Source organism: Gadus macrocephalus, chromosome 7, assembly GCF_031168955.1.
Source record: "Gadus macrocephalus chromosome 7, ASM3116895v1".
Classification (NCBI taxonomy): domain Eukaryota; kingdom Metazoa; phylum Chordata; class Actinopteri; order Gadiformes; family Gadidae; genus Gadus; species Gadus macrocephalus.
In genome coordinates, this window is record NC_082388.1 from 15,141,877 (window position 1) to 15,153,962 (window position 12,086).

The 12,086-nt window shown below is 38.8% G+C and overlaps 2 protein-coding genes and 1 pseudogene across 4 annotated transcripts; 2 read left to right on the forward strand and 1 right to left on the reverse strand.

The window, feature by feature from the left end:
• Positions 1-311: 311 nt before the first annotated feature.
• On the reverse strand, positions 312-3,838 carry LOC132461384 (olfactory receptor 8G17-like; annotated as a pseudogene).
• Positions 3,839-6,996: 3,158 nt separating this feature from the next.
• LOC132461385 (olfactory receptor 5AR1-like) lies at positions 6,997-8,142 on the forward strand. The gene is made up of 3 exons (XM_060056477.1): positions 6,997-7,347; positions 7,477-7,923; positions 8,134-8,142. The coding sequence occupies exons 1-3, from the start codon at positions 6,997-6,999 to the stop codon at positions 8,140-8,142; spliced, it is 807 nt and encodes a 268-aa protein (XP_059912460.1).
• Positions 8,143-8,851: 709 nt separating this feature from the next.
• On the forward strand, positions 8,852-12,059 carry LOC132461620 (olfactory receptor 52N5-like). 3 transcript variants are annotated; one of them, XM_060056848.1, is made up of 3 exons: positions 8,852-8,910; positions 10,605-10,724; positions 10,799-12,059. In XM_060056848.1, exon 3 carries the CDS (start codon positions 10,809-10,811, stop codon positions 11,733-11,735), a length of 927 nt encoding a protein of 308 aa, XP_059912831.1. In that variant the 5' UTR covers positions 8,852-8,910; positions 10,605-10,724; positions 10,799-10,808; the 3' UTR covers positions 11,736-12,059. The 3 variants fall into 3 exon arrangements, with proteins under 3 accessions (XP_059912831.1, XP_059912828.1, XP_059912830.1); XM_060056847.1 differs by lacking the exon at positions 8,852-8,910 and adding an exon at positions 9,416-10,527; XM_060056845.1 differs by having other exon boundaries at positions 10,605-12,059.
• Positions 12,060-12,086: the final 27 nt, after the last annotated feature.

Below are 12,086 nucleotides of genomic sequence, written 5' to 3' on the forward strand. Positions count from 1 at the left end.
CTGCGAAGGGCGTTCACACCCGGGAACAAGGTGTGGTTGTATTGCCCCATCAGGAAGAAGGGTGTCTCCCCTAAACTTCGCAGTAACTGGCAGGGGCCTGGCCTCAGATATGGTATACTAATACATGAAGCATGATGTGTATATGGTATTGTAATAAATTGTTGTCAGAACAAATACATGATTATTATTGTCATTGCTTTTAATGAATGTTATTGTCTTTATCTAAGCTTGGTAAACATGTTCTGCACACCTAAACCTGCAAATTCAGTTATAGATATCTTCAATGTTTTGATATCAGACGTTGAAAACAATTATGGTAAAAACATTCTGCTGTGGAACTGGTTTGACAAGAATACACAGAACTCTTTGGACTGTATTCCATAGATGATGGGGTTCAAGCTTGAGGAGATGATGTGTATTAGAATTGCACTACGTTTTCTATAGTCTGAGTACTGAGGGAAGCGATGCATCATAATAGTCAAGATTCCACTCAAAAGTATGATGAGGTATACAAAGAGATGAGTTCTGCAAGACTGAAGAGCTTTACTGTTCAAAGCTTTGTTCTTACTTGTCAGACAGACTGCTGTAATCTTTGTATAAGTAAGGACCATACTGCCTATAGAAGATGAAAAAAGCACCACAGTAAATGTGGGTCCATATAGATTGTTAATGAAAAAATGTTCACATCTCGACGTCAAAAGTGAAATGTATTGAAGCATAGCTCTGCCTGTGGTGGTGTTTACGAAATTGCAGCTCAGGCAGTTTGATATATACTTTTTATCTTAGAAATTAATTGGATTTTCAACTGATATTCACGCTCTGAAATAGTGACTTGACATGGCAAACAAAAGATTTGTTATTCCCTGTATGATGCCATTGTGTTAAGCCAGGGCCATTTCGAAATCCGGGCCCCCTGGGCACTAGCCCATATGATAGATCCAGCCATGCCTGCGAGTCCCTTTCCCACAGTGGATCCACTTCGACCCTTACCCAGTTTTCCAGGAGGACTTCACTCTCGGACTTATAGAGAAATCAGAAAAAAACATTTACAAGTTTGGCTTATAGTTGCTATATTCAGCAGCCGTTAAGCTGTGACATTAAATGCAAAAGACCCTTGATAAACTGGAACCAGAGACTGCTATACTAAAACTATAGACTTTATTGACAATGTTTGACATAAAAGGCTCGTCTACATTTAGCGAAGTGGCAGTAAGGGAGTCTCAAAAGAATGGCTAAGCTCAGGCCACAATAAAGGAGGTATGGAGTAAATTGTACAGTTAGGTCAGGAATCACATCAACGCTAAATGGACAAACAAAAAATGATTAACAATGTGGAGCTGGACTGCAATATCAGGGAGGTTGGTGTACAGTCATGTGTACAAATATGAAAACGTCAAGAAAAACGTAAGGAAATTATGAATAAACCACTACTAAACACGATCCAATTCAAACCAAATCAAAAATGTTCAACAGAAATCACATTAACCTACTCACAGCAATTTAAGGTGACTCAGACACAGTAAAGCACACATCAAAGATGACTATTATACCACTCAGTCAAAACTATAACACAACAGAAAGACCCATAAGAAAAATAACATCAAAACGGCCAAATCAATGGATTAGTTAACAATAAAATCGATTGATTCCGGGAAAAACATTGTTTGGCTCCTCTAAGACCACCTATGCACTCTGTGGGCTATGATGGTTGACATTCAAATACATGCTCATGTGTTTTTGGTTCTCTGTTTGTAAGGGGTAGCCTGTGAACAATTAGCAAACTACTGTTACGCACTTCTGATGGGAGTTGCATGGACTAGTTGTGTTGTGTTAGAATGTGCAATAATCAAAAAATATATATATTATGGAAAAACCTTTCCAGTATGGAACTTGTTTGAGAAGAATAAACAGATCTCTTTGGACTGTATTCCATAGATGAGGGGGTTTAGGCTTCCTGGGATGATGTTATATAGAATTATAATAACATTTCTAGAGTCTGCATACTGAGGGAAGCGATGCAAAATAATAATCACAAATCCACTTAAAAGCATGATGAGGTATACAAAGAGATGAGTCTTAAGAGCTTTGCTGTTCAAAGCTTTGTTCTTACTGGTCAGACAGACTGCTGTAATCTTTGTTTAAGTAAGGACCATACTGCCTATAGAAGATAACAAGAGCACCACAGTAAATGTGAGTCCATATAGATTGTTAATTAACACACTCTCACAGGAGAGTTTAAACAGTGAGGCATTGTCACAGTAAGGATTTCTGATCAAGGTTCTGCATCTGCTCAGTCTGATGGTGAGCCCAAGCAAAACAGCTACCAGCACAAAGGTCACCCCCCAGGCAGAGGCAGTCAGCTTGATCACCATTTTGTTGTTCATAATAGTTGTATACCGCAAAGGGTTACATATAGCTACATATCTGTCAAAGGCCATGATCATCAGAACCGTGTGATTGGCTGTGCCAAACATATGTGTGGTAAAGGCTTGGACCACACACTCGTAGTACATTTACATTTAGGGCATTTAGCAGACGCTTTTATCTTTTTTTTAAGTACATTTGTCAGAAGAAGTGCAACAATATATCGCTGTCGGTACAGTAAGGATGTGGACTCTGAACAGGTGAGTCTTGAGCCTTTTTCGGAAGATAGTGAGCGACTCTGCGGTCCTGAGAACGGCAGAGAGCTTATTCCACCACTGAGATCCCAAAACCGAGAAAAGTTGTGACTTTGCTGATCGACCTTTGCTAGCTCTTAGCGATGGTGGTACCAGACGTCCAGCTGAGGTAGTTGAGCGGAGGGATCGAGCTGGGGTGTGTGGCTTTACCAATGCTTGGAGGTAGGCAGGGGCAGTTCCATCGACTGCCTTGTATGCCAGTACCATCGTTTTAAATTTGATGCAAGCTACTACAGGGAGCCAGTGGAGGTCCCGGAAGAGGGGAGTCACATGGGAGAACTTCGGTAGGTTGAACACGAGGCGCGCTGCCGCATTCTGGATGCGCTGCAAGTGTTTAATCGCAGAGGCAGGAAGTCCAGCCAGGAGTGAGTTGCAGTAGTCGAGGCGGGAGATGACCAGTGATTGGACTAGAAGCTGAGCTGCTTCCCTTGTGAGGAAGGGCCGGATTCTGCGGATGTTGTAAAGTGCAAATCTGCAGGATCGGGCCACAGCAGTGATGTTTGCGGTACAGCATAACTGATTGTCCAATACCACACCAAGGTTTGTGGCGGTAGGAGAAGGAGACACAGTGATGTTCTCAACAGTGACCGGTAAATCCATGTGTGGGCTATCTTTCTCTTGGATTAGGAGGAGCTCGGTTTTGTTGAGGTTAAGCCTCAGGTGATGGGCAGTTGTCCAGGTGCTGACGTCCGCCAGACATTCCGATATGCGTGCGGCAATCAGGGCATTATCAGATGAGGGGAAAGAGAGAAAAAGCTGAGTGTCGTCAGCATAGCAGTGATAGGAAAAGCTGTGTGATGTAATTACAGAGCCCAGAGATCTGGTATAGAGGGAGAACAGAAGAGGCCCAAGTAAAGAGCCTTGAGGGACACCAGTAGTAACTGCTGAAGCGTTCAGAAGGAGGCACCAATATGTCTGCAAGCAGCCTTGGCATCATGATGGAGATTCCTAGGATGTCATTGACTGGCAGATTACAAAAAAGCAGATACATAGGACTGTGAAGACTCCTTTTGATGCAGATTATGACCACCATGCCAACATTGGCACACATGATAAAGATATAGGATACAAGAAAAAAAAAAAACAGGGTACATTGATTGCTGTGTAACCTTTAACCCCTCTACCTGAAGTGTGAAGCTGTTGTAGGTGTAGTTTTCCATTGAACTAAATCAAAGGAAGAAAGAAGTGAGAGAAAGCTGTTAGTTATAATGCAAATCAAAGGACGAAAGAAGTGAGAGAAAGCTGTTAGTTATAATGCAAATCAAAGGAAGAAAGAGGTGAGAGAAAGCTGATAGTTATAATGCAACATAGTGGAAATTTTATAGTGAACAAAAGTATATTTAAGTGCAGTAAATACAAAAGTACAAGCAACAAAATATATGTTTTACTTAAATTAAAACATCTTTCACAAGTAAAGAAATTACCTAAATAATCATCAGTTGTCTTTACATTCAGCATTATTTTGGTAACATTTTGAATTACAGTTTAAACCAAATCAAATGACCAGCCAATGATGAGTCATTTGAAAGTACCTCTTTGTTTTTGTGTGTTGTTTCTGCCTAATTAGTCTTTGTCGTTGCTTTAAAGTCATTAGCCATCTTTAAATTACTATCAAGACCTCTGTCATCATGACTTATATGCATATGATACTATTATCTTGGGAGCAAAATTCAAATTCAAATTCTTCTAATGAAGGTTTGTGACTGCTATCGCTGCAATGAAATAAGACCTGCAGACCTGCAGTACACAAATAATGACCACGGATGTTAAATTATTGTTAAATCACTCCCCCCCCCCCCCCCCCCCCCCTCTCCTATAGAGTCACCTCTCCTGAATTGTACCAAATCTAAGCACCGTACACAGTACAAACTCAACAATAATCACCTAATAGCAATTAGCCAACTTCAACCACTATCGCTAAGGTTGAAGCAGTATTAGAAGAGCACTACTTCTCAAACCAACTGATTGAGCCACTAAAAAATTGAGTGGCTCAATCGAACCACAGTTTGATTGAGCTGATTAACAACATCAATGGCGGACTACAGGCTTTTGCCAGTGCTGTATCAGATATTGACACTTGTTTGGTTGCTGGGGAATATATACTGTTATCCTGCCACTATGATGAGCTAAAAAGGATTATGGACAGTATTTTTGTATACAGCGCTCTGTAGCAGAAACAGCACCACATATAGACCTGGAATAAGTACTACAGCATATCTACAGCCAGATGCTTCTTTGAAATGAGTCATTAGGCATTTATCACTGCTAAGCCAGATGGTCGCGGCTTGGCAACCCCTGAAATTTTGGAACACCTGGAAGCTGAAGTCAAAAACGGACTGACGCTGAATAACATTACCTGAAGAAGCAAAGGGCTGAAATACATTGTTACAAAATCTGGAAGCTAAACTATAATATTTTCAATATTTTCTGGAAGTTAGTAGTAGTAGTGGTACTAGCTGTAGTGGTACTAGCTGTAGTAGTAGTAGTAGTAGTAACAGTAGTAATGGTAGTAGTAGTAGTAGTAGCTGAAGTAGTAGTAGTAGTAGCTGAAGTAGTGGTAGTAACTGAAGTAATAGTGGTACTAGCTGCACAAACGATATGCCATATGAAAGGTATGGTATTGATTGATGTTTGTAGAAATAATTATAGTAATCTTCCCAGTCTTTTTGTTAACCAGCCGAAATTGTATGTACTCGCATGCTCATTTTTCCAGCCTAACGTGATTAATAGTAGTCAGGGGGGGAAGAAGTAGAGTGTAAATCAATGAGATCAACTGAAAAAAAAGCCAATTTGGAACTTAAACTGTGTTATTTTACATAAATTGAATACATTGAAGCTCAAAATATCATACAAATGAGGTACAAAACTAAAATGATACACTCCCCTTCACCATAGCATGATGTTGACACATGACCAAGAAGAAAACATGACTCATCATGAAACAAATAATAGTTATGCACATAGACCTACAGGTCAAACCTAAATTAATAATGGACACTACAAACTGTATTTCCATAACAACTGTCTGTTGTGTTGCACAATACAATCAGGTCCCTATAAAAGGCATGTTAAGATGATGTAAGTTCTTTAGGGCCATCTCCTCATCCAAAAAAAGTTGACTACTTTCACATAGGATTGAGGTTGGAGCTCAAAAGGTAAAGCTGACGCACACATACATCATCAGATTGCATCATAATCACAAGTGTTAATAATTATTTTCCTTGACTCACTATTTTATTGTCTTTTTACATAGAGTCAACAAATGTGTTATTATCTATGCACTTATTATCCACAATAAATTAACAAAATGTACTACTCAGGGCAATAGCTCCATCATGAGTTGGCAACACATACAAAGGAAAAACATATACATTTTAACCCTTGATTGGAGGGTTTAATTTGTAATGACAAAAAGTCAAATTCATTAATTGTTTCAATGCTATTCATTAAATTCAGAACATTGTAGACCAAATAAAAATACATTCATCTTCTTAATCTTACATGCCTCTTATTTTTCGGTATATTTTCTTTACATTGTTCCTGCTGCTTATTTCCTTTTGCTACAATTCAATTGCAGTTTTGATGCCTTATATTGCATTTTATTTTATATGAATTGAACATATGTTTGCTTGAATTCCATTATTATAAATCAATCTAGTTGAGTATATTTCGCTCACATCAAACTGTGCCACATTAAATTACTCCTACATGTCTTAATGCCATGTCCTGTCAATTCACATTATGTCATTCATGTTTAACCAGTCCTAGGCACTTCCACCCCTCTGCAGTTGCTCCCTGTAGCTTTGAAAACATGGAAATAAATAATTTTATTTTTCTTTCAAAAGGAATAGCTCTTATTTTGTAGATCAAGGCGATACTGTCACTAAAGTAACCTCTAAAAAGCTTTTTCATATGTTGTTAACCAAAATAAAAATCACATTCTACAACTACGTATTTCATAAATGCAATTTTTTATGAATTGTAACTATAGATAAAACCTAATCTGCTCATTTATCAACAATCAGTACAGCTCTTATCTGTTTGGTCAGGAGAATCCATCTTGCCTGTCAAAAGGTGACGATAGGACTTATGTATCTTTGCACCTGATAATTATGACTTTTCTCCACTCTCTCTTTACAACTGTAACACTTTGACTAGAGCAGTTTTTAATTGATATAATAGGAATTCATGTTAACAACATTAAAACAATTGTAAGTCGGTATAATATTACTCATTACAACATCATAATTATTTGTACATGTTTATTTAATAATGTTCATGTTTATAATTAACATTGATTCTGACCAGCTGCTTGGGTATGGAGAACCAGACATGGATTGGAGATATCTTACTCCTAGAGGGGTTAAAGGTCACCCCACAGTCTTCCATTCCTGTCTTCATCGTCCTTTTTTCCGTCTACATCTTCATCATGCTGTCCAACATTGGCCTGACAGTTCTGATCTCAGTAGAGAGAAGCCTTCACCAGCCCATGTATCTGCTGTCCTGCAATCTAAACATCAATGATGTCTTCGGTGCTACGGCCATTTTACCTCGCTTGATAAGTGACATATTTACAGAAAGTGCAGAGCGCTACATTACTTATATGGGGTGTGTCGTTCAAGCATTTTTCTTTCATCTTCACATAGGCACTTATCTCTCAGTACTGATGATCATGGCTTTTGATCGATACGTAGCTATCTGCAAACCCATGCAATACTCCAACATAATGACGAACAAGATGGTGGTGAAATTGAGTGTATTTGCATGGGCCGTAATTATATTCATGGTGGGTATCCTTATAGGCCTCTCTGTCCGTTTGTCTCGCTGCAGGAGAATGGTATCAAATCCATTCTGTGACAATGCCTCTTTATTCAAGCTTTCTTGTGAAAGTGTCTTGATCAATAATATTTACGGCCTTGGGTACACTGTTGTCATACTGGGTTCATCCATTGGCAGCACAATACTCACCTACCTAAAGATCACCATAGCATGCTTGACCAGTAAGAACAGGGCATTAAACAGCAAAGCCTTACAGACCTGCTCCACACACCTCACTCTATACCTCATCATGATATTGTCAGGTCTCAGTTCAGTCGCTCTGCACCGTTTTCCTGAGTTATCGGAGCAGAGAAAATGGGCCTCCATTGTGACCATGTTGGTCCCTCCTGCTCTTAACGCTGTGATCTATGGGCTGCAAATAAAACTGATAAGGCAGAAGATTGTTACCTTATTTAATAAAAATACAGTAACATTATCACTTGTTACGAATTCGAAATAGGCATTTGACCAGCAAAATTAACTCCATTCTTAGATTAATATTTTGTAATAAACTACTTTGATTTTTAAAATGGCACTTCATGTGAAGTACTAAAGACAAATGTCTTGCTGTATCATTACACAGTCTCAAAGTTTGAGCGGCATCCATTGTGTGTAAGTGTGCATTGATAATTTTCAGGTTGCTTAGCCTTACGGTAGAAAATTCTGGCTGGCTCGTACTGTATGAAATGTATTAAGTGTAGATAATTACTAATGTATTTACCAATTTATTTTCTCTTTTTTGAATGCACAGTGGAACAACATTTTGTACATCTATGACAATATATTAATTCATTAATAAGCGCACAAATTCATTAACACAGGCAGGCAGAAGTGTTAAATAATCTAGAATAATTATCCAGAAATTGTTTAGGAGTTATCTTGGTGATAGCATAAATGCCCAAAGTGCTTTACAGATAAGAGAAAGCAATACAATGCAATGTATTGTTAATTGCAAAATGTATACATACTTACATAATAGTCAATAAATATAATGTAAAGATTATAATAAAAACATGTGAAAAGAGACGCAAGAGTAATGTTTTTTCCTGAATTAATTCTTACAATTATTGGCTTTGGTGCTCAGCATGTATAATCATTGATGTTTAAATTGGGTTTTGGAGTTCAAAAGTTTGATGTAGTTACCTTTGTGCAAGTTGTGCAAACAATGAAAGTGACAGTTATGCACATACTGGTCAGACCTCTGAGAAATCTGTTAATAATAGGAACTGCAAAGATTAATTATCATAGCAACCAAAGCTTCATTGTTGTGCAAAACCAACATTTGTTTGTCAGATTAGAGGCGTCCCCATAAAAGGCATGCCATGATGATGTAAGAACTTTAGGACCTTTGCTCCAACAATAAAAGCATTCATGCTCTCACATATGACTGATGTTGGAGTTCCAATCACGAAAGGTAAAGCTGACATACACAGGCACATAGACATACATCATACACTAGTTAACTACATGTGCAGCCTGCCATGATTTTTCTCCTTGTGTCACATTTCTATTTTGCCGTCATGCTTATATGTTATATTATTACTATTGTTATTTTTTATTGTGCAATTTCGAGAATGTTTTTTATTTCCAGCAATGCAATTGTTGCTCCTATTACATGACCCTAACCCTAACCCTAACCCTACATGAATTGTTGCTCATATTACATGACGTATTGTGTGTCTGACGAAGAAATTATATTTTGATCACTGTCCGTCTACACAACAATGATATACAAGATATTGGCCCTGTCTAGATCAACTAGTAGAACTAGGCTTTAACACTGCTAGGATATGGGGTTGGAATATGCTCTGCCAGCCTTATGAATTCATTTACACACATTCATTCATATAATCTTGCCACTTTGTGTATAATCTTGTTAAATATGCATTTATAATAAGGGTTATTATAAATTAAACATTTAGATTTCATATTATTTACATGCTAAAAATATTGTCTACCCATACGTCACTGCACCTGTCAGTGAATGGAGCTCGACTCCATGCCATTGACATTCTCCATCTCACTCACATAGGTCGGTCAACCGAAACGTACACATCCCAGACAAACACATCAATTATCGATCAAAGATTTTGAAGAATGCATCAACTTAAGCTCCTAGTACAAAAAAATTCAAAATGGCACTCTTTAATTTGTTTTCTCTATCTCTTAGTGGTCATGTAAAATTAATTAATTTAAGCATCTAAACTTTGATTATATGGGTTTAACTGAAGGTTGGCAAACCATTGCATCAGTCACTAAAGTGAACTCGTCTTCATGATTTGAAATTCTCCATCTCATTCTCCATCTCACTCGCATTGGTCTGTCAACCGAAATGCACACGTCCCAAACCAACATATAAACAATATATCACAAAATTGGACGGATGCATCAACTTTAGCTCCCACTACAAATATACTCAAAATAGCACTATTTTATGTGTTGCCTCTATCCCTCTATCTCAACAAATGATGTATCAAAGAATGCACATCCATCATCATAATTCCCCTTATCCGCAAACTGACATTCACAACACTATTTTCCAAAAATGTGTGATTCCTCCCAACACATATGTACAGATAAATACAGATATTTTGTTGTGAAAGGAGTGCTTCACTTGCTACATGAGGCAGGTCAGAGGGAGGGTTAATCTGTTCAGACACTTAACTATCACACCATGGTGTGTATGGATGTGTGCAGCGCCATCTGGGCAGAGGCTGCCTTTGATGTCCTCGTCAAGAGAGGGTTGCGTTTCTTAATCACACAGTATAACATCACGATGTGTGGCACGTTTCATACACAACGTCGCTCATTAGGCTATAATGCTACAAACTGACAGTACTAATAAAGTATCATAAAAAGCTTGTATCCATTGGGATAACATGCAACCCAAGTCTAAGTCATTTCTTTAAAGGCGTACTCTCTGGAGCCATTTGTCCACTCTGGGCTACTGTAGAAACATGGCCGTGCAACATGGTGGGCTGCCTTGGGAGAGGACCCGCTCCCTATGGAGACACAAAGGGCTCATTCTAAGGTGACAATAGCGCAGTGGTACTTGTTTTCATGGCATTATAATCAAATTAAAACATAATTATTTTCCATTCCTGCCAGGTCTGTTCCACTAGATGCCAGACTGAACCTTTAACCCTTTTTTGGAGGTGGCTGTCAATATCCCGTGCTGCCAAGACGGAGCTCCCTACACCCCCCACACAGACAGCGTGACACTATACCGTGAGTGTGGAAGTGTTACATGTTCATGCCGATGATAGGCAGATGTATTTCACATTTTGATTGATTCTGACCAGCTGCCTGAGTATGGAGAACCAGACATGGATTGGAGATGTCTTACTCCTAGAGGGGTTAAAGGTCACCCCACAGTCTTCCATTCCTGTCTTCATCATCCTTTTGGCCGTCTACATCTTCATCATGGTGTCCAACATTGGCCTGACAGTTCTGATTTCAGTGGAGAGAAGCCTTCACCAGCCCATGTATCTGCTGTCCTGCAATCTAAACATCAATGATGTCTTCGGTGCTACGGCCATTTTACCTCGCTTGATAAGTGACATATTTACAGAAAGTGCAGAGCGCTATATTACTTACATGGGGTGTGTACTCCAAGCATATTTCTTTCATCTTCATATAGGCACTTATCTCTCGGTTCTAATGATCATGGCTTTTGACCGTTACGTAGCTATCTGCAACCCCATGCATTACTCAGATATAATGACAAACAAGATGGTTTTGAAATTGAGTGTATTTGCATGGGGCGTCATCATATTGCTAGTAGGCATCCTTATCGGTCTTACTGCCCGCCTGTCCCGCTGTAGGAGCACGATAACAAATCCATTCTGTGATAATGCATCTCTGTTCAAACTCTCCTGTGAGAATGTGGCGATCAATAATATTTACGGCCTTGGGTACACTGTTGTCCTACTAGGGTCCTCACTTGGCAGCACACTGCTCACCTACCTAAAGATTGCCATGGTGTGCATAACCAGTAACAACAGGGCGTTAAACAGCCGGGCCTTGCAGACCTGCTCCACGCACCTCACGGTGTACCTCATCATGATGATCTCAGGGTTCAGCTTTGTGGCTCTGCATCGTTTCCCTGAGTTATCAGAGCAGAGGAAAATGGCCTCCATTGTGATCATGTTGGTTCCCCCTGCTTTCAACGCTGTCGTCTATGGGCTGCAAATAAAACAGATAAGACACAAGATCTTGGCCTTGTTTAATCACAACTAAATTGGTTTATAAAAAGCAGATAGTTAAATTGGTGGAATTGCACGTGGAAGTCATTACCAATAACTTGTAACCACAATAGGGATGCTATTATTATGATACCACTACAGAACCAGCTGCTCTCACAATAAAATTATTCATATTCTAACATATGATTGAAGTTTAAGTTCCTAGTACAGTTAAGTTGGTAAAGGTAAAGTTGACAAACACATGAATCATACTTAATTACATGTGTGGTTTGTAGCTAAATGCAAATTAACAATAAATATCATCTGTATTTTGGGGAACGTATGCATTATTATCTTTTACGCTTTTTCTCAGTCTGCTGTTGCTTTAGTACACACCATCACACAC

What these genes read in the sequence shown, in the direction of transcription:
- LOC132461620 (XM_060056845.1), top strand. Translation starts at nt 10,809, where the DNA reads ATGGAGAACCAGACATGGATTGGAGATGTCTTACTCCTAGAGGGGTTA.
- LOC132461385 (XM_060056477.1), top strand. Translation starts at nt 6,997, where the DNA reads ATGGAGAACCAGACATGGATTGGAGATATCTTACTCCTAGAGGGGTTA. An exon ending in CTTATCTCTCAGTACTGATG is followed by an intron (nt 7,348 to 7,476) that starts ATCATGGCTTTT and finishes GTGGGTATCCTT; the next exon opens with ATAGGCCTCTCTGTCCGTTT.